General features: G+C 46.8%; 1 protein-coding gene across 5 annotated transcripts in view; it reads left to right on the plus strand.

Annotated features, from left to right (window-relative positions):
- Positions 1-20,831, plus strand: part of Mcad (Medium-chain acyl-CoA dehydrogenase) — a 132,399-nt gene that overhangs the window by 54,828 nt on the left and 56,740 nt on the right. For all 5 annotated transcript variants that reach the window (XM_037413070.2, XM_037413069.2, XM_075880786.1 and 2 more), the window contains one exon: positions 4,127-4,257. In XM_037413070.2, coding sequence (XP_037268967.1) covers positions 4,127-4,257 — 131 coding nt within the window. The remainder of the gene's footprint in view (positions 1-4,126; positions 4,258-20,831) is intronic.

Raw genomic sequence — 20,831 nt, forward strand, 5'->3', positions numbered from 1 at the left:
CCGCTGTAGTTCGACGCGATCATGTATGCCAATGACGTTACTGACAGAACTCTGAAAGTGAGCATGCGGCCAACGCTCGACCAATCAAAGCAACGCTGCTTTTTCGAAAACTCTGTTGGACAAAACTGCAGCAGTTGTGATCATAGATAGCATAAAACGACTTAGTTTTGAAGGCGTGTAGATTGAAAACAAAGCTACTGTTTGCTGCAACCGTCGCAGCAATGCGATAGCGGTAAAGACTTAAAAAAGGCTAGAAGCGTTTTGGCATTGCAATGTGATAGCGGTGAAGACTTAAAATAGGCTAGAAGCGTTTTGGCATTCCTGTCCTAAGAATCTAGTAGCAAGCAAAGCCAAAGCTTTGACCTACGCTTGCGCGGCAGCCAGCTACGCCGTCCCATTTGTTCACGTGTGAAGACATACGCGAGTTGTGTTGACGAAAATTTATTTTTTGGCTATAGTTGTTTTGACGACGTGAAATTTCGGGAGCATTTGTGCTCCCCCTTCGAACTCTCACCTTAGTGGGAAACCTTACCTTCGTGTGTCCGGCCACTCCTAGCTATTATGAGACCGCAAGGCCAATGTTTGCGCTTGCGTTTGGCCCCCCCCCCCCCCCCCTCCCTCTGGTTTTTTGCGATTTTTGTTTTTTTTATTTTTTAGTGGCGAAAATGGGGGGAAATATTTCAGCGCGTCAATTTGGCTTATGGCAGCAAAAAATGATTATGCTTGTCACCAAAAGAAATCAATCACACCTAGAAATAGCATTGTAATAAACGATTTATTTCACCATAGAATGCATAGAAAAGTGAACAGTGTCATCGTTGTTTATTGTTACATCTGATAACAATGTTATACCATATTTATGCACCTGATTTGTGCTCTCGCATAATTTGTGTACGCTAATATTTAGCCATCGTTTTGGAAAAATAATATTTAATCGCATATTTCGCGCTCCCTGACTCGCCCGAGCCAGCTCGCCGGCACACGCATCTTCGGACCTTTCGGTGCCTTGCACGGGCGCTTCGCCGAGCAGGCGAATGCAATCAAATTGGTGGCGAGTGCGAAGCCCCTATTTCTGAGGACTTCCTCCGAACTAGGGTCCCTAGAACACAGTACCCACCGGAACTGCTCGAGCCTTTGCCCCCCTCCCCCTATCTCTACAATCTCAACCATGAGAACGCACGCTCGTGTGACGACACGGACAACTTTCTGCATAGGAGGCATGCGAGCGCTTGTCACGCCAACTGTTTCCTCGTTCCATCCGCAGTACATCGCACACTTAGTTGATTTCCGAAGTTTAAGGTTTTGCCATGGATCCATCGCGTTTTTACTGTTCTCTTGTGATGGCATATGGTAATTATATATATACGGCAAAATTCAAGCTCGCTGTTGTAAACTTGGCCGAAAAATACTGGAACCCTGCCGCCGCTAAGCACTTCAGCGTGAACTTCAACGTGTGACGGTCAGTGCGATCGGCACGGGAGAAAGCAGAGTGCATGCTTGCTAATACAAGTTTTCTGATGTTGAAGAAGAACTTTTCAATTATATGCGAACACTTAGGTCCTTTGGTATGGCCGTGTTGTGGGACCTAGTTTCTCCCAGCATTGTCAAGAAGAGCTTCAAGAAAATGAGGCACCCGTACACGCTCGACAGAACCGAGGACGATGCGCTTTCGGAAGGCAGTGACAGCAGCCACGATGATTCCCCAATCGGACTTCGCGATGAGTGATTTCCACTAGACCACGCTTGACTGGATCTTACTGGTTAAAATATGTGCAAAATCTTTCAAAATTAACAAGTACACTTCGTTTGTGCTCCAGTTTATTTATTTAATGTATAGACTGCGTGCATTAGGACTGTGACACAATATTCCGTAAGTGATCCCGAAATCCCCACGTAATTTGCGCACTCCATTTTCAGTGCTCTAAAGTGGCGAAAAAAAGTGCACAAATTATATGAGTAAATACAGTAAGTGGATGCACTTGTATTTAGGTTAAAAGCGTGGTGTTTCATTGGCATATATCTATAAAAAGTTAAATACCCAGTTTTCCTGACTATGAAGACCTCTTTTGTGGCCACCATGCTGCTAACATGGCAGAAGAAAGCTGAATTCGGTCCCAGTAGGCACTCTGCTGGTGAATCGCGATTTAATTTCTATTACAGCTTTTGTGCGCAGGTTATTTGCTTAATTAACTGTACTTATTAGAATCAGTTCACATATTTCTTGTTTCAGCACGCATGACTTATGTATATGTGAAAATCTTCATTGTAGAAGATGCAGGTACATAAATGTAAAGAAATAAATGCATGTTATACATGGGAGAATATGCTCATTGAAGCAGTTTTCACTAGATTAAAGGAGTTTGGCAGTTTGGCCAAATGGTTCATTAGTATGAACTGTCATTGATAAGGTACTTCAAAAAACGACAGAAAGGGGAAGATGGAAGTTTGCAAAGAAAAAAATGCTTAAACAGGTTGTATGCTTGAGCTGATGTTTCAACAAGTGGACTTGTCGAAACATCGGCTTGAGCCCACAACCCCTGTTTAGAAATTTTTCTCATCATTGATAAGGCAGGTAATTCTTTACTTTACTTAAACTGTGAGGCCAGACTGCTATCATGACATTTATGAAGACGAAGTCATGTCAAGAGAAGTGAATGTCTGCCTTTTATTTAAAGATAGGCCTTTTTCAGCCTGATTCGTCTGTTATGCTGGGCATTGTAAAAATTTGCAAGCTGCAACTTGGTGCTTCTTGCAAAGTTTTGCTTCATGTAATCATTGCACCCTGAAGTGTCTGTAACTTTTTTTAGAAAAAAGTGCGTTCATTACAAGGGTACATACACTTAATCTCAATTTGATTTCCCCTGCATGCTAAGTGTTTACAAATTCTGTATTCCTTGTTACGTTTGCTTGACTTTTTTTTTTACTACGATATAGAGTGGATAGATGAGCTTGACTTTATATATACTTCAAAAAACGACAGAAAGGGGAAGATGGAAGTTTGCAAAGAAAAAAATGCTTAAACAGGTTGTATGCTTGAGCTGATGTTTCAACAAGTGGACTTGTCGAAACATCGGCTTGAGCCCACAACCCCTGTTTAGAAATTTTTCTCATCATTGATAAGGTAGGTAATTCTTTACTTTACTTAAACTGTGAGGCCAGACTGCTATGATGACATTTATGAAGACGAAGTCATGTCAAGAGAAATGAATGTCTGCCTTTTATTTAAAGATAGGCCTTTTTCAGCCTGATTCGTCTGTTATGCTGGGCATTGTAAAAATTTGCAGGCTGCAACTTGGTGCTTCTTGCAAAGTTTTGCTTCATGTAATCATTGCACCCTGAAGTGTCTGTAACTTTTTTTAGAAAAAAGTGCGTTCATTACAAGGGTACATACACTTAATCTCAATTTGATTTCCCCTGCATGCTAAGTGTTTACAAATTCTGTATTCCTTGTTACGTTTGCTTGCCTTTTTTTTTTACTACGATATAGAGTGGATAGATGAGCTTGACTTTATATATACTTCAAAAAACGACAGAAAGGGGAAGATGGAAGTTTGCAAAGAAAAAAATGCTTAAACAGGTTGTATGCTTGAGCTGATGTTTCAACAAGTGGACTTGTCGAAACATCGGCTTGAGCCCACAACCCCTGTTTAGAAATTTTTCTCATCATTGATAAGGTAGGTAATTCTTTACTTTACTTAAACTGTGAGGCCAGACTGCTATGATGACATTTATGAAGACGAAGTCATGTCAAGAGAAGTGAATGTCTGCCTTTTATTTAAAGATAGGCCTTTTTCAGCCTGATTCGTCTGTTATGCTGGGCATTGTAAAAATTTGCAAGCTGCAACTTGGTGCTTCTTGCAAAGTTTTGCTTCATGTAATCATTGCACCCTGAAGTGTCTAACTTTTTTTAGAAAAAAGTGCGTTCATTACAAGGGTACATACACTTAATCTCAATTTGATTTCCCCTGCATGCTAAGTGTTTACAAATTCTGTATTCCTTGTTACGTTTGCTTGCCTTTTTTTTTTTACTTCGATATAGAGTGGATAGATGAGCTTGACTTTATATATTCTAATGCTCACAAACGCTCTGTGGGTGTTCTCTTAAGACTTAACTGGTGCTTTGCAGGCATACTGTGTGACTGAGCCCAGTGCCGGCTCCGATGTGGCCAGCATTAAGACGCGAGCCGAACGAAAGGGCGACAAGTGGGTCCTCAACGGCCAGAAGATGTGGATCACAAATGGAGGTGTTGCCAACTGGTAAGAAAAGGGAAGACCTTCATAATGTCTTGTAGTCCGGTACATGATCGCATCAGTGCTGTACTTTTACATGCAATTTCATAGATGTTACAAATGTTCGATACAGTCAATAACTTGACAATATGTCTGAGATTGGCTGGGATTTCCCCCATTTTTGTTGTGGGGAAGAAAAATAAAGGTTGTCATTTGAGTAGCCTAATAGTGGCTTGTTATTTGTAGTGTTTATACACGGTAAATCTGTACCTCTGCCATTGGATGGTTTTAAAATTGCTTCATTCTGCCGCGTACCATCCAAGCCAACCCAAATGGAAGGGAGTCGCTAGTCTGCACAGTGCTGTTGAAATACATCACCCCCCCCCCCCCCCCCCCAAAAAAAAAGTGCAGAGTGTGCCAATCTGCCATTTTTGTGCTTGTAGAAGTGTCAGCCTAGTGTACTCCTGCAATTTTGACTTGTCACACCATTGGACTATGGCCACAAGTAACTGCTAGCACAGTCAAGTTGTGGATGCTGCACAAATTTCGGCCTTGCTAAAAGTGAAATTGAATGTTGGCTATGCATGCATAACAAACATTTTCTGGTCTCACGGGGATACAGGGGATGCTTGCCCGCAGTCTAGGTGAATTCAAGGCAGGTCTGGTTATGAGTGTTTCAAAACTCAATCTGAGCACTGCTCATACGTGTGTGAAAATTTTGTCATCATGGTTGAGGGTGTATGTCTCTATTATCAGTTATCAGTGGCTAACAATCAGTTGAAAAACTTAATTCTTTATTGATATTGAAATCATGCAAAGGGTACAGTAAAATTTGGATTTTATGAGACCAAACAAAAGTTGGCGATTATCAAAGCGCCATAACATTGAGGATGTCAAGGCAATGACAAACAAATGCTGACTACATCACCAAACCTTTATTTCAGATGCATCCACTAATCTTGTTCTCTTGCATAAAAGCAATATGAAAGATGAAACTCTCATCGCCTCACAACTTGACAACACTGCCACCCGAAGGTCCTAACATATTTTTTTTTTTTTTTGTTTTTCACACACCTCTCCTCCTTTTTTACATGCGCACAATTTTTTTTGTTGTTAGTGGCTGAGCTTTTCATCTGTCTACGCTGGTATAACTAGAAAGTTTGGTAGTTTGTCAACTGCAGTAGAGTCACTTTTTGTCCTTGAGCCTCTTCTGCCATCTTTGTAACATTGTGGCTCATTGCATCGGGTCAAAATGAAGCTATTGAGGACCGAATTCACTTTGTATCAAACTGTGGTCAAGAGCGATACTGCCCATGCATTTTGGAAACTGCGTGCATAACCTTCGTGTACCATTTCGAACCCAAGCTATGTTTTGCCAGAACACGTGTGCATGAAACCCAGGTCACTAATATAATACAATGAATGGCGACCATCCTCAATTCATACGACCAATAAAATGTGACACGCAGTGGTAAATTCAAATACACTAAAAGCTCGTTAACCCGGATCTCACGGAACCGGTGAAAATGTCCGAGTTAAGGGGAGAAGCGGGTCTTTGAGACCAAAAATCGCTAAAAAATACAATTTTTTGAAAATGCTATATTTGGATTCTCCCACTATCGCTGCATAATCTCGCCAATTTTCACGCATCCTAGATTGGTAATTTAGCCATAAGAGTAGTTTATGCGACGTTAGTGAGCTGAATTTTGGCAATGGACGCCTGAAAAATGGACTTTTTCAGCACCGCGGTGTTGCCGTTCTATGCTTGCTACAGCAGCCGTCTTGGTCACATTCGAAAGAGCCGCCCTTTTTCTTTCATATCCCGCCGCGCTTGTTTTCGTCCACTCAGTATGCATGCCGTGAATCCGCGTAAAAAAAAAGCCCTGTCGTGAGAGCCTATTGGTGCTCGGTGCAGTGAGCACACGTTACTAAATCGCGCCTTCCGATTTGCCGGGCCTCCCGAGCTGTCTGCTGCGTGCGGCAGCGGAGCGCACGCGAAGCGGCGAGTGTATGTCTTTTTGTACTCGTCGGCTTCCTGAACGCGCGTGAGCTAGCGAGAAATTAGAGCAAGCATCTCTGTATAGTCTCTACGTTCGACGGTATACTGGTACGGCACTGAACGAGCTCGACGAAGCCGCCGAGACATTGCGGTAGGCCTACACTATCGGCCGCGTTTTCCCGAGCTGTCTGCTGTGTGCGGCAGTAGAGCGCACGTGAAGCGGCGAGTGTATCTCGCTCACATGTCGTTGTTCTCGTCGGCTTCCTGAACCAGCGCGAGCTAGCGAGAAATTGGAGCAAGCGTTTCTCAAGTCTGCACATTCAGGCACGCCGCCGAACCAGCCCGATGAAGCGCGCTGCAGCCACCTGGCCAGTGCGTTAGGCCTACGCTCTTGGCCACGTTCTGAACCTGGCTTGAACCTTTCATCATGCCGAAGCCGTATCACAAGTTCCGCACCACTCACAAGTTCTGCACCACTCACAAGTTTGGAAAAAAGCGCAAGAACTTAACGGCAAAAAGAGATAATAGCACAGGTATATCTGACGTGCACCTAGTACAGGACGGCGCGGCGTCGAAACAGGATCTGTCGGATGAAACGTCGACATCTCCGCCTGTGTGCCCAGCCGCCTCGAGCAACGTCGGCGATAAGCAGCGCATAAAGAAAGACACAACCTTTTCGACGAGCGCCGATCATGTGCAACAGCAGAAAGTGAGTGCTGATAAGATCAGCAGCTTATCGGCAACTTTGGCGAGCGAGTGCAAGCTGCGAACGCTCGCGACAGCGCTCGAGGACTCGGACCCATCGGCGGCTACCTATGGGATCGTCGACTTATCTGTGATAAACAAGCTTCTTGAAAGAACAGCTAAATGCCGGACATGCAGTAGGACCATTTCTATTGAAAAAGGTGAGCGTGAATATGGACTTACGATGAAGCTGATTTCAGAGTGCCGCAACCGTGGACTTGTTGACAGTGAGTGGAGCTCTGGGAGGGTAACCAGTCAGGCTAAATGCGCTGCATTTGAAGTCAATATCCGTGCATCTCGTGCCGTGCAAAGCACCGGGAATGGCCAGGCAGCCCTAAACGACATCTGCTCTGTAATGGGAATTACTCACAGGGGACTTCACCACAAAAGCTATCAGAGCCATTTGAAAAATAAACTGAATCCTGCGGCAACAAGAGCTGCAGACAAGGTCCTCTCTGATTGCACCATGTCAGTGAAAACATTATACCAAGATCTGTGCTTTGACAACACAGGTAATGTGGCCATCTATTATGATGGCACATGGATGCCTATCCATGGATGCACATGGCTGCCTATGTTTTAGACTATGTTGTGCTGTCAAATTTTTGTGCCAGCTGCAAGTGCGCACCCAAATTACTTGGTTTGGGAGTCATCGCACATCTGCCAGAAAAATACACAGTGCAAATCAGGGCACGTGGAAGTGGAGGCAGCAGTCACTCTCTTTGAGCGCTCAATTTCCCGTCACGGCTTGCGGTACACAGAGATGCTGTGTGATGGGGACAGTAGATTATTTCGTGCTGTTGAAGACTCGACAGTTTTTGGTTTCATACAGGTTCAAAAAGAGGACTGTATAAACCATGTCCAAAAACGAATGGGTACTGCACTACGCAATCTTGTTGAAAAGCATAAAGGTTCTGGTGAAACACTAAGTGGAAGAGGCTGCTTGACAGGTGATGTCATAGAGTAATTGTCGAGATACTGTGGTTGGGCTCTGAAGTCCAATGTTGGTGACGTAGATGCAATGCACCGGGCAGCCATGGCCACATATGTATTATCATGTGACATCGACTGATGAAAGGTCTAACCACACCTTGTGCCCAAGTGGCAGTGACTCATGGTGCAAACAGAATGCTGCTGCTGCAAGGGGAGAACCGCTGCCAAGACACACCTACAACTTCCCACAGAATGTCCGTGATACACTATTTCCAGTCTATGAGCGACTTTGTGACAAGGAGCTGCTGAAACGCTGCCAAAGAGGCAAGACACAAAATGCAAACGAGGCACTCCATTCTGTCATGGTCTGTAATGCCTAAAGAGAAGCATGCTTCACTCGTAGCTGTTGAGACGGCAGTTGCTGAGGCCGTGATGCGCTTCAATTCAGGAATGAAAGAAGCCTTCACACGTATCCTCAAACAACTTCAGCTAGAGCAAAACTCCATGAGCGAGCGACGAGCAGAAGAGAAGGATTCTCGTCGGATCATGAGTGCCGAGCGAAAGCGTTCAGCATCTTTCAAGTTCGTGCAACAAGCAAAGCGGCGGCAACGACAAAAGTGTGACAAATACTACTGCCCTGGTGCTTTCTGAGGCATTTATATGCAAAGAGAAATATTTTTGTTTTTGTAGAATTTCTTGAATATACAGAGCTTTGTTTTTTGCCATTTTCTTAGTTTCAGTTTTTTGGCCACCTTTCATTCTTCTGACAAGCGCTTCTCAGCTTTGGTACACTGAAATTCGATAATTCTTGTCTTTCTGAGAAGCTGGAAGCTTAGTGAGTGCTGGAAAGTGCCATATGCAACTATAGGACTCCATAAATTTTTAGAAAAAATAAAATACAAAAATTATTGTTCTTTGATAATGGAAGGATGAACTTCTAAACTTCATAACATTTGTTGTAGGAAAGCTAGAGCCATGAAACTTGCTTTTTGCACTCTTTGCTAACTGTAGAATGCAATGACATTTAATTCAGCAAGATCTGTACACCCAATTTACTGAAAAGGTGATCAAGAGAACTTTTACTTAATTACTAATTAAAAACAAAATAGTAAGATGTACATAAAAACTGAGTTCATATTTAACATCTGCACATGTAAATACACCATCTCATAAGGTTTCATCACCCGAGCTTAAATAATAAAATGCCTGATGGCTAAGTGCCTCATCCCCCCTTAACGGAACTCCGGATTATAGAATGAATCATCAAAACAAAAGGAAAATGTACTTGGCACAGACAAAGTTTTACTTCATGAAAAACTGCTTCAACTTTGTCTGTCTCGTCATCGGAACTAGTGCTAGAACGATCTTTTTCAATCCCATGTGGTGGTGGTGTGCACGCTCGCTGTCCCGATAACTGATGCAGAACTCTGCGAGGACAGCGAGGGCTTCGGCGGCCTCCTGCACGGTGCGATGTTGCATCGGCACATCTTGAATGTCATCATCGGAACAGGGATTCTGATCCTCTTCAAGCACTTCCGATGATGTCATCATCAGTCGGCAAGCCTGCAACGGCCACACCATCATCAACGAACACAAACACGGCCTGACACGTAACAATAATTTCCATGTCAAAACGCCAACTCGCCCAACAGTCAACTCTTTCGATGTACCCGAGCTGTACATGCGACACGCGAAGTGTAATGCAAAGGAATCTGCAACGTAGGCGTCGTGGGCAACTGGTGTAGCGGCGGCTCGCAAACTGTCCCGTCATCTGCGAAATGTTCCGCACATGCCGCCGCTTGCGCGGACACTGGATGCACTGGCGGCCCAAGTGCTTCTGCCGGGTGGTGACTAGCACCGCCTGGCCACTTCCCTCCTCATTCATTATCATCGTGAACCTATCCTGCTGCTGTTCTTTTGGTTTCTCCAAACTTTGGTTCCGCCGTCGGTTCGGCGGAGCCGGGACTCCCTGCTTTCAGTAACCAGAATCGGTTACTGAAAGCATGGAGCCCTGATAGCCCTCTCTAGAATCGTCCACGTTAACTGGTTCACGTCTAAATCCCTCCGAATGAATGAGCATTTGACACCATTTAAATATACACAGTGTTGTCGGGACTGGGCTGCGTGTCCAAGTCGACCATATTTTCGAGTTAACAAGGTTTGAATAAACAAGATTTTACTGTAGTCATAAGATATTGTGACCAGGGGTGTGCAAATATTCAAATTTTTAAATATTTTTTCCAATATTGTTTGATGTTCGACTGGAATTTTACTGTTCAAGCTTATTGAAGGTAAATTTATAGTCCATATCTGATTTTTCAGACTCCATAGGGAGCCGAAAATTATAAAAAAATTTTGCATTCCTAAAGAATAAATTCATGCATTTCTACTCTGTTCAAGCGGTCAAATTGGCGCGGTTACGTTTAAAATAGCTTTAACGCCTCCCAGTAGACGTATCAGTTATTTTGGTGGGCACTCAAGCTCTCGTTAGTACACTCAATACCTGCCGCAAATCCCACTTAACTACGTAAATTTGTGTCTCGTGATGAGTGCCACTGATACCAGCGCTCCTCGCATGGAGCTGGATATGATGACTCGACACATACTGTGGTAAAACAGTGGACGACTTGTCTGGCTTTCCTCCATGTGTGCACGCATGTAAATAATCACCGAATCTCTATCAATCCACAGCATTTGCTGCTCCGTGAAGCCGATCGTCCTTAGTTGTGTGCATCTCATCGCTAACTAGGCTGACCCTGTCGCTGCCTGGAGGCGTGCTGTACCCAGGCACGCATTTGTCATTGAAGTGTTCGTGATGCCCCCTCCATTGCTAACCACACATGGGTGCAACGGAGGGGGCATCCGTTGCACATGGGTGCAACGGATTATCGTGAGCTGCTAACGTTCATAAAGGCAACGAATTCTCTCTCATATTCAGGGGGTCACCCCCTAAAAATGAGATTGAATGGGTTTCGAAATGTAGGGCCAGTTTTACGAGCAAAGCTCTTACAGCTCGATAAAACGCCGAGTGTCCACAAAAACCCTCTGCGTCATTGGTTACCAGCTGAGCCCACCGATGGAGACAGACTGCACAGGCACTACACCGAATTTCTTGGTGTGGCGCTAGCTGATTACAAGTATCAAAGCTCGTGCTTCTACCGGGGTAGCCACAGCTAGCTTTGCACGTTAGTTCTGGCGTTTGAGTTTGGTCATTCTTGCATGATCTCTGACATGCTGTGGTTTGACTCTACTCTGTCTACACCAAGAAAAGACCTATCATCTGCCTAGGAGGCCACGGTAAGCCTCTAAGATAACCAGCTTTGCTGCTTCGCTTTACATGACTGGTTTAAACCCCTCTTCTTTTTTTTTTTAAAGCTAAAAAGTAAAGACTAAACGTTGCAGGATCATTTCACTCAGTGAGACTGTCTGACAAATATGTTTAACTTTAAATTGTCAGTAACGACATCGCTGCACTGAACCGTTATAATGACCCTTTCATATTTTAAGTATGCTTCACTGCATTATATTCTGGGACTGCGGCAAAGCTGTCTTTTAAGCTCTGCTTTGATCGCAAATAGATAGACTCACGAAAACGCTGGTTTGAAGTTAAGCCGCAGAAGTGGTGGTTCGGAATAATGCTATCTTAGACCAGACAGTCCAAAAAAAATAAGACAAAGATTTTCAGCACTCGAACTTTTGAATGTTTTTGTTAAGGGTGTGTGAATATTGAAACTTTCGAATATTTTTCTAATAGTGTTTGCTGCTTGATTCTATTCGCATTGCAATTTTACTAATCACTGTATTCAAACTTCTCTAAGACAAATACAATCTTCAATTGGCAGTGGTCTCTTCAGATTTGTTTTTATATGCATCACCCTGTAACACTTGTTTTGCAGCAAAGCTGCCTTTCAGACAGCTATGGTCGCAAATGTAGTGACCTAAGAAAATGCTGGTTGCAACATGGAGATGCACTGTGCCTTTACAGTGGCCTCTTACAGTGACACTGTACCGTTACAGTGTGGGTAATATGCTTTTTACTGTATTGCCATTTTGTATTGCAGTGAAGCTATCCTTGGAATTTTGCTATAGCTGTAAACGGAGTGGCTCACAAAAGCATCGGTTCGAACCTATGTGGCAGAAGTTGGGCATTATTTATTGCTTTTTTCGGACTAGAAAGTCAGAAATAATACAAGGAAGGTTGTCAGCTTCCGAAATTTCAGATGTTTTTAAATATATTGACATCTACAGGCCAGATTAGCAGATGTGAACACGAGTTCAGTTGGACTTGAAGAAGTTGGAGCCGGAGAGGCGTAGGAAACAGTCTTTTAAATTTTTTTTCACATCCATAGTGTTGGTTGCCACCACATTGGTGGCCCCAAATCATGTAAATAAATACAGTTGAGCCTTTGGATTTACCTCACTCTTGATAAGACTAGTAAATCACCACCCCTCAAGTGCTTTACCAACATAGCCAAAAGAAATTTTTATGTTGCCATCTCATAAGAATATGCATGATTGTCCTCTGCAACTTGCTCTTTTCGTCTTCTTTTACTTCTTCACATTTAAATTACAATGACTTCTAATAATATCCTCTATACTTTCCCTGGAATTATTGTTCATTAGTTCTCATTAATATTGTATCTAGCAAAGGAAACGAGCCCTTAATTCTTTCGTTACTGCATGAAAATGGCTGTTTTTCGTATGTTTTTTTTGACAGTTAGAAAAGTACTCCAGCATGCATTGCAGCATACCTAATTTTGCACAACGAAATGCTCTTTCCAAAAAATATATGTTGTAGAGTAACAAAAATATTTTGGAATGAATAAGAATGTGAAAAATGTATAATGTTTGGTTGCGAGTTGGTAAATAGTCCAATAAAAAGCACTATATGTGCAAAAATGTTGAAAACAAAGAAAATTCAGAATATACATTTTGAATATAAATCCAGAAACAGAATAAAAAATAATAAATGTTGTATAAAAAGTTTCTATTCACACAGCCAAAAAAAAACGTGCCTCGACAGCCAAAGAAAATTAGAACTGAGGCACTGCTCCGTTGCTCTTGGCATGCGGTGAAGCATTGCCTGATTTCTCGTGAGCCACAACGAACTCATTCACTTTTCTCAGTAAATTTTTGTTTTCTTGCGATTAGTGCCTTCAGGTGTTCCAATATATAGATGGATGCCCATGATGTGAACAATCCTTCAAGTCGCATGTCTAATGAACTTCGTTATTTGGTCTAGCATCACCTCTTTCCATGAGCCACCTCCCTTCGTTTAGGTTGGCTTTCCTATATCTGCATTCAAGCATACTTTTTAGCATTTTGCCCATCGTATTTAAAAAAAGAACAATATTGCATGCACTTCTAAAAAGTTTCGTCTTGCTCCGTAGTCAGGGCCAAGATGTGCTTAAGGGGCCTTCTTGTCATTAAGAGAAGCTCTGCAGCCTGCGTCAGCACACTGTGGCCAAACAAAGTGTGGGCTTCGCACATAACCAGAGTAGCTGTAATACTGTGTACAAAGGTCAGCAGTCGTGCACTTGCGGCAGAGGAGACAGCTTGACACTGTAAACAAAACAAACTCGTTAACGGCTGCGGATGTCTCGGGCTGACATAAAAAAATGGTCGTCATCAAACTTGAAGCTGAGATGCTGTCATCCTCGAACTCTAAGCTCGTCCTCACTTTATTCAGGTAGGGTTACAAGAAAAGTTTCGAGTAGCGTGTGTGTTTTGCAGTGATGGTGCACACCCATGCACGCGTGACGACTCTGCCATATGAGCCACTAGTAATGTTAGATGCAACTCTGTGTCTGATGTAACAATACAAGCAAAGTAAATGCTGCTGGAAACTGGCTGAGAAGGCCACCTTGATACTTCAAACATGCGGCGGACCTTCGCAAATATTTTTTGTAGAGTAAATTTTCGTTGACTTCTAGCTACAGCCCTCTGTGGCAGTGGTTCTCAAAATGGGGTCCGCGAACCAAGGAGGCTCCGTGAAGCCATTTTTAAGATCCACAAAGCCCTCACGTGCTTTTTCAAAATTTTTTTTATTTGTTTACATATGCAACTCTGTTTAAGAGCAACTGTGCCACGTATTGATGAACTGTTCTAAACAAAGGGGCACGCTTCGATAGCAATAAAAGGCACCTGTATCCCGCTCCAGTTGTGTAGATTTACATATGCACCCCCCTCCTCCCCTCCACCAAGCGGTCCCCTATCACTTCAAACAGTCCACAAGGGGTCCTCGACACATCCATAGCTGAGAACGACTGCTCAATGGAATAGCTGGCATAAATTTCTGGCAATTATTACTGCTAAACACTGTTAAATTGTGAAGCTGACACTTAAATTTGATGTTTGGCTTGCAATGGTTCTTTTTTTTTTTTACAGAACATTGATGTTCCTGTAGCATAATCGTTAGGGACACGCACTTTTGTCAAATTTGCCAGCCAAGGTCACTTTTTAAATAAAACACGCGCATTAGTTTGTGTAAAATTCTGTCAAAATTCACTATGTTGCCTAAACAAGCAAATTCAAGTTGATTCTGAAAGTTGAGTGGCTGGACTGAGCACTTGAAAGGGCTCGGTGCACGAGAAACAAATTTGACATGCCAAAATTGACAATCCAGAACGTTGATCACCGGTGATCGTTTTGAAACGGGCATGATAACAAAAAAGTTAAAATTTACTTTTTATATGTGGTTTCACTTGAAGTATTAGAAAAACATATAGTCAAGAAATATTTCGTGGTCGCGAGCGCAAAGGGTTCACGATGTCGTTCGCGAGCCTGCTCGCTCAACCGACGTCGCCGCGTTCACCGATGCTCGCTGGCCTGAGACTCGCGTGGGCGACGTTTTCGACGGACGTGGGCCACCGTGGTCCGCTGTCGACCCGTTTGCCAGTCGCGTGAGGCCTCAAGCACCAGTCCGAGTGCAAACCCTACCCTCCTCCATGCCGTGTACTGGCCCTTTTCGGTCGGACGCGCATGTTGGGGAACAGGCACGCGCACCTGTTACGGCCGCGCCCGCCTCGGAGTAATCACCGCTGCACCCAACTGTGGCGCAGCTCCTAAATGTTCTGTTGGAAGCGGTGCGCTCGCAGCCTTGTGCTTTAAAAGGAGACCCCGAGTCCCCTCAACCAAGCGTTACGAGTAGCTTAAGTGTACCTCTGCCTGAGTACAGCGGTTATTCGCACCACATCAGTGCCACAGAATACCTCGAGGCGCTGCACCGCTATCAGCAGGCTACGCGGCTGAGCGACAGTGTTATGCTTGGCTCTGTTTTGCTCGTGTCGCTGACAGCCCAAGCGGCGATGTGGTACCGGCTCATCGGCCACCAAGCTCGCTCGATAGAGGAGTTTAGGGCGCTCTTCCATAGCGAATTCCTTCCTTCTGAATACGAGCGCCAGATGCGTCGCGAGTTAGAGCTTCGCACACAGCATCCCGACGAATCTCTTCTCGAGTACGTTCGGGCTTTGCAGGAGCTCTACCTCCTTGCCGATCCTACGGCATCAGACGCCGAGAAGGTGGAGCGAGCCATACGTCAGGCTCATCCAACCTTCGCCGCTTACCTTCGGAGCGTCCGTTATCTTTTTTTTTTTGTATAATTTCTCTACATCCACCCCTTATGTAACACCCCCTAGTGGGGTCTTTAAGGTAATAAAATGAAAAAATGATATGAAATCGTGACCTAAACGAGCTGGCATCCGATGCGAAGCGTATTCAGGGCGATATTCTGGCGGCGCGAGCCTATCGCCCGCCGCCACCACGTCCGCGTCTCTCGAGCCTCGTTGCGCATGGGCTGGTCGTGACTCGTCACACTGGGGATCCCCGAACCATGAGACGGCCTCTGCCGTGAGAGACCGAGACGCGCTCGACGTGTCGGACCGCGCTCTGGACCCGTACTCGTATGCCCGGGCGGCCACCAATGCCCGGCAGCGTGAACAAGAACGGAAACCCCGAGCTCCAGTGCACGAGGGGATATCCGATCGCGGAGCCCCCACTGCAGCTAGCGAACGGACACCTCGTAGCTCTGAAGGATCGCCAAAATCCCCCCATGTTGGAAGAAAAGGTGTGGTCTGCTTTCGTTGCCGTGAGCGTGGTCACACTGCGCATGAGTGCAACGCGCCCCAACCGACACAAGGGCCTCCTCGCCCGTCGGGAAACGGGGTGAGCAGTCGGTGAGCTCTCCCTTGCCGGCGGCTGCAGCAGTAAGAGAGCGCGGGAGTGTAACGCAACCTCTGGCACCGATGGCGTGTCGCGCTGGATATGACATTCCAGCCACGCCGGCGCCGTTCATCGCCCTTACGATCGCTGGTTGAGAGTTTGCGGCGTTGCTGGATAGCGGGGCTTCGATCTCGCTGTTCGGCGAAGAGGTTAGGGCTCATTTTCGTGATCGCTCTGTCCGCGTTCGAGCTTGCAACACTGCCTTCCACCTCGCCAGCGGTACCGCCACCTCGTGCGGCGCTGCGCGGTTGGTTGTGCGTTGGGAGAGTCACGCACGCCGACAGCGCTTTGTGCACCTCCCTGGTCTTTCCGTGCCTGTGATTCTCGGTAGCGACTTTCTCGCGCACACAGGTATCGTGATTGATGTCGCAAGCGGAGGCTACAGGGACGGCCCTTCCGACGCCCTACGGCCTTTCGCTGCACCTCCCGTGGTCTCGGCTGCCAGTAAGTCGCCGGACGCCATGAGGAAGAAGGAGGAAAGGAGACCAAGCGTTGCCCCCGCGGCCCGCGTCTCCCCCTCCGACGCCAAGACTGGTCATTTGGCCGGCGCGGCGAAAACGGTCCGTGCGTACACCTTTCCCTCGAGCATAATGCTGCCGCGGTGAACGAGGTCTCGGCTATGCCGGTGACCCCCCCGCTAAGCAGCAACTCGAATGGCTCGCTGCCGCCTTTGTCGGACAGCTTGTCGAAACGCGAGAAAGCACGCCTGTCGTCGCTGTTGACACGTTTCAGCGACACGTTCACAGAACGCCCGGGTTGCACCTCTCTGGTGAGGCACCGGATTGACACTGGCGTCGCACAACCGGGAAAATGCAATCCTCGCCCCGTTAGTGCGGCAGAGGAAAGCAATTGACCAGGCACTGGATGAGTTGATTGAGACCGGAGTTGTCCAACGCTCAAACAGTCCTTGGGGTTCACCGGTGGTAATGGTCCCCAAAAGAGACGGCTCTCATCGGCTCTGTGTGGACTACCTCCGGCTGAACGAGGTCACGAGGAAGGATGCTTATCCTATGCCTAACGTTGACTCGATCGAGCAAGCGGACGCGGAGAAAACTGCGTTCATCTCTCACAGAGGTTTGTACGAGTTTACCCGCATGCCGTTTGGCTGTTCTGGAGCTGCAGCTACGTTCCAGAGATTGATAGACAGCGTTCTAGGGGACGCTAAATGGCAACACGCCATGGCGTACCTCGACGACATCGTCACCTTCTCTCGAACGTTCGAGGAACAACTTCACCACTTGGAAGATGTCCTCGGGAGGTTACGTGCCGCCGGGTTGACTTTGAACCCGAAGAAAGCTCAAATAGCTGAGACTCGCATCTTACTATTAGGCTTTACCATTCAGAGCGGTCGTGCTCTGCCGTGCGATGAGAAGGTACGTGCCATTGTGGAGTACCCGCCGCCGGGAAACATTCAGGGCCTGGGGCGCTTTTTGGTCATGGTGAACTACTATCGACAGTTCATCCCAAACTGTGCGGCCCTCCAAGCGCCCTTGACTGCACTCTTGAAAAAGTCGGCACGATGGAGCTGGGGGCCAGAACAAGAGCGAGCCTTCAAGGCGCTTTCCGAAGCTCTAGAGGCCACAGCCGAGTTAAAGCTGCCCGACCTGAACAGAGAGTTCATTGTCCAAGCGGACGCGAGCGACCTGGGTCTCAGCGTGGTACTCCTTCAGGAGCACGACGGCGTCCTCTGGGCAGTTGCCTTTGCGAGCCGGTCACTTAACGCCTCCGAGCGTAACTATGCCGTCACAGAAAGGGAATGTCTCGCTATAGTTTTTGCTCTCCGGAAGTTCGACTGCTATGTCGACGGCGTGCCATTCGTGGTGGAAACGGACCACATGGCACTCACCTGGCTTAAGGGGGGACGCGGCCTTTGAAAACCGAAAAATTGCGAAAAAGTCGATTTTTGGCAAACCACATATTCGGCCAGTATGTGTCATACACTACCTTTTCTGTAAATATCAATGCCTAGTTCGTCGCGAAACCATTTGAAATAAAGTTTAGAACATGCCGCTGCGGCCCTCGAGCGGCGCGCGAGCGCTCAAAATACCCCAACTTGGCGTGATCGCAGTTTCTCGACCGCTCGACGGAGCGCCGCCATTTTGGTGTTGTTTTGTTTGTGAATTCTCGCTCTTTCTTTCCCCGCCACCTGCGTCGCCGGCGGCAGCGCAGGAGAGGAGCAAGCCGCTCATGATTGGAGGGCTCGCGAGAGCTTTCAAGTTTCCCGCGGCTGAGGCGCGCAGCTGGGATTGGGCGAAGCGCGCGCTCCCCAAGGACGCGGGGGAGCCCGCGACTGCCATTGGCTGCTGCGCGCGATGACGTAGCGCTCTTGCCCATAATGCGGCCGATGCGGCCGCTCGTCTGCTGCTCCTCCGTCCGGCGTCTTTGTGTTCCGCTCGCTTCCGTGTATCGTTGCAGCCGTTCGCATACTCTCCACGTTTCAACTGTCTTCGAAACGATTTTCAACCGTCTTTACGAGACGATTTTCAACCGTCTTTACGAGACGATTTTCAACCATCTTTACGAGACGATTTTCAACCGTCTATACGAGACCGTTGTTGTGTTCGCTCACGATGCGCCCAACGAAAAAGAAGATGCTACAATCATTCGGTGCAAGGAAGCGAGCTATGAAGCTTGTCCGCGCGGCGAGGCTCTCCGCTCGCACGTGCGCCGACGGTGATCGCGCCGACGGTACCTGTGGGGCAGCTTCTGCTTCATCTACGCAAGAGAGTGGTCGCATCGACGCGCCTAGTAACGGGACTCCTGCTCCGCCGGTGCAAGAATTTGTCGTTACAAGTGCGCCAGGTATCTCGTGCTCATCAACAGTGGCTTCCGCATCTTCTCTTTCATCGGCCTCGAGTGCGGTCGCGTCGTCAACTGTGCATTTGCGAACAAGTTTCCTGACGTGCGAGGAGAAAGAGGCGGCGGATCAACAACGCGCTGCTGTGCAAAGAGAACTTGGCGCTATGCCAGCGACGGAGCGGAAATTTCAGGCAATAGAGCGCGATCATGAAGCTGCCACCTCTACAAGTGAAGGCGAAAAATTTTTCCTTGTGCAAATGGATGCCCTAGACGACCTGCTATCTCGGACCCGTGCCACCGGTGTACCGCGATTGGGATGAAGGTACGAGGAGGCACCCAACTTGGACTTGCTGCAAAGCTTGAGCTAGTATGCTTGCATTGTGGAGTAGTTTCAAACTCATGAAGTTCATCTCGTCAGGATGACACAAAGGCCTTTGATGTGAATGTAAGAGCCATTATGGCAACAAAACAAATAGGCAAGGGACAAACAGCTCTCAACGACTTTTGGGCAGCGATGAACGTGTCCCATCGTGGCCTCCATCACAAGACCTTTCAGAAGCACCTGAAGAAATTCAGGGAACCGCAGACACAATGCATATAAAATTTCTATGCAGAATCGGCTTCTGCTGTAAAAGCCACTTACAAAGAAATGGATCAATATTTCACCAGGGATATAACAGTTTGTTATGATGGGACATGGCACAAGCGTGGGCACACATCCCATATTGGAGTCGGGGCAATTATCGAATACCATACGGGCCTTATCTTGGACGCCGTTGTTCTGTTTAATCAGTGCCTTGGTTGCCAAGTAGGGCCAAAGCCTGGAGACGCAGACTATGCATGCTGGCTGGAGAATCATGTGTGCCAGAAAAACACCGACTCTAAATCGGGGAGAATGGAGGTTGAGGCAGCTATCATCCTCGTTTCACGCTCACTGTCGAAGCACAACCTCCGTTACACAACGCTCGTGTCTGATGGAGATAGTGCCACCTTCTCTGCCCTTGTACAAGAAAATGTTTATGGACTGGTCCCCATTTCAAAAGAGGAATGCCTGAACCACGTTCAGAAGAGGATGGGGACTGCACTTCGCAACCTTGTGCAGAAAAGTGACAAGGCTTTGGGAGGGAAGGGCAGGCTGACAAAGGCCCTCATCGACAAGTTGACAGATTATTATGGCTGGGCCCTACGGAACGATTCCGATGATGTGGCTGCAATGCGGCGGGCAGTGATGGCATCGTACCACCATGTGACGACGACGGATGAGGAGCCGCACCACGACTTGTGCCCAGAGGGTGCAGACTCCTAGTGTCGTCACAATGCCAGCAAGATTACCGGTGTTCCACCTCCGAAGCATTCGTACAAGCTGCCACGCTATGTTGCAGATGCACTTCTACCCATTTATGAGAGGCTCTCACAGGCTTCTCTTCTGCAATGCTGCCTGGGAGCAAAGACGCAGAATGCATCAGAGTCCTTTCACTCTGTGCTGTGGTCCCTCATGCCCAAAGAGCAGCATGCGTCACTGATTGCTGTGGAGACAGCACTGCATGATGCAGTGCTAAGATACAATGCTGGCTGCTACAGGGCCATCCCAGAGCTAGCTTCATCAGTGGGGCTAACACCTGGCCACCTGGTCATTCAACGGGCAGCCGAGAAAGATTCTCTGCGCTTGAAAAAGGCTAAGGAGCGATCCCTAGAGAAGATGGAAAGGTGGCAAAGAAAGAGAGTGCCAAAGGACACCTCCAGTTACGCTGCAGGCTCATTTTAGAACTGCCTATGTGCTCAAAACTTTCAAACGTCGTTTTCTCAAAATGACTTTTTTGGCTAGTGAGGCTGCTTATTCCAGCCATATCTCTGGAACCATTCATTGGATTTCCATAAGTTTTTTTGTATTATGTACATGAATAAA

The sequence above is a fragment of the Rhipicephalus microplus genome, chromosome X (genome assembly GCF_043290135.1).
Source record: "Rhipicephalus microplus isolate Deutch F79 chromosome X, USDA_Rmic, whole genome shotgun sequence".
NCBI lineage: Eukaryota > Metazoa > Arthropoda > Arachnida > Ixodida > Ixodidae > Rhipicephalus > Rhipicephalus microplus.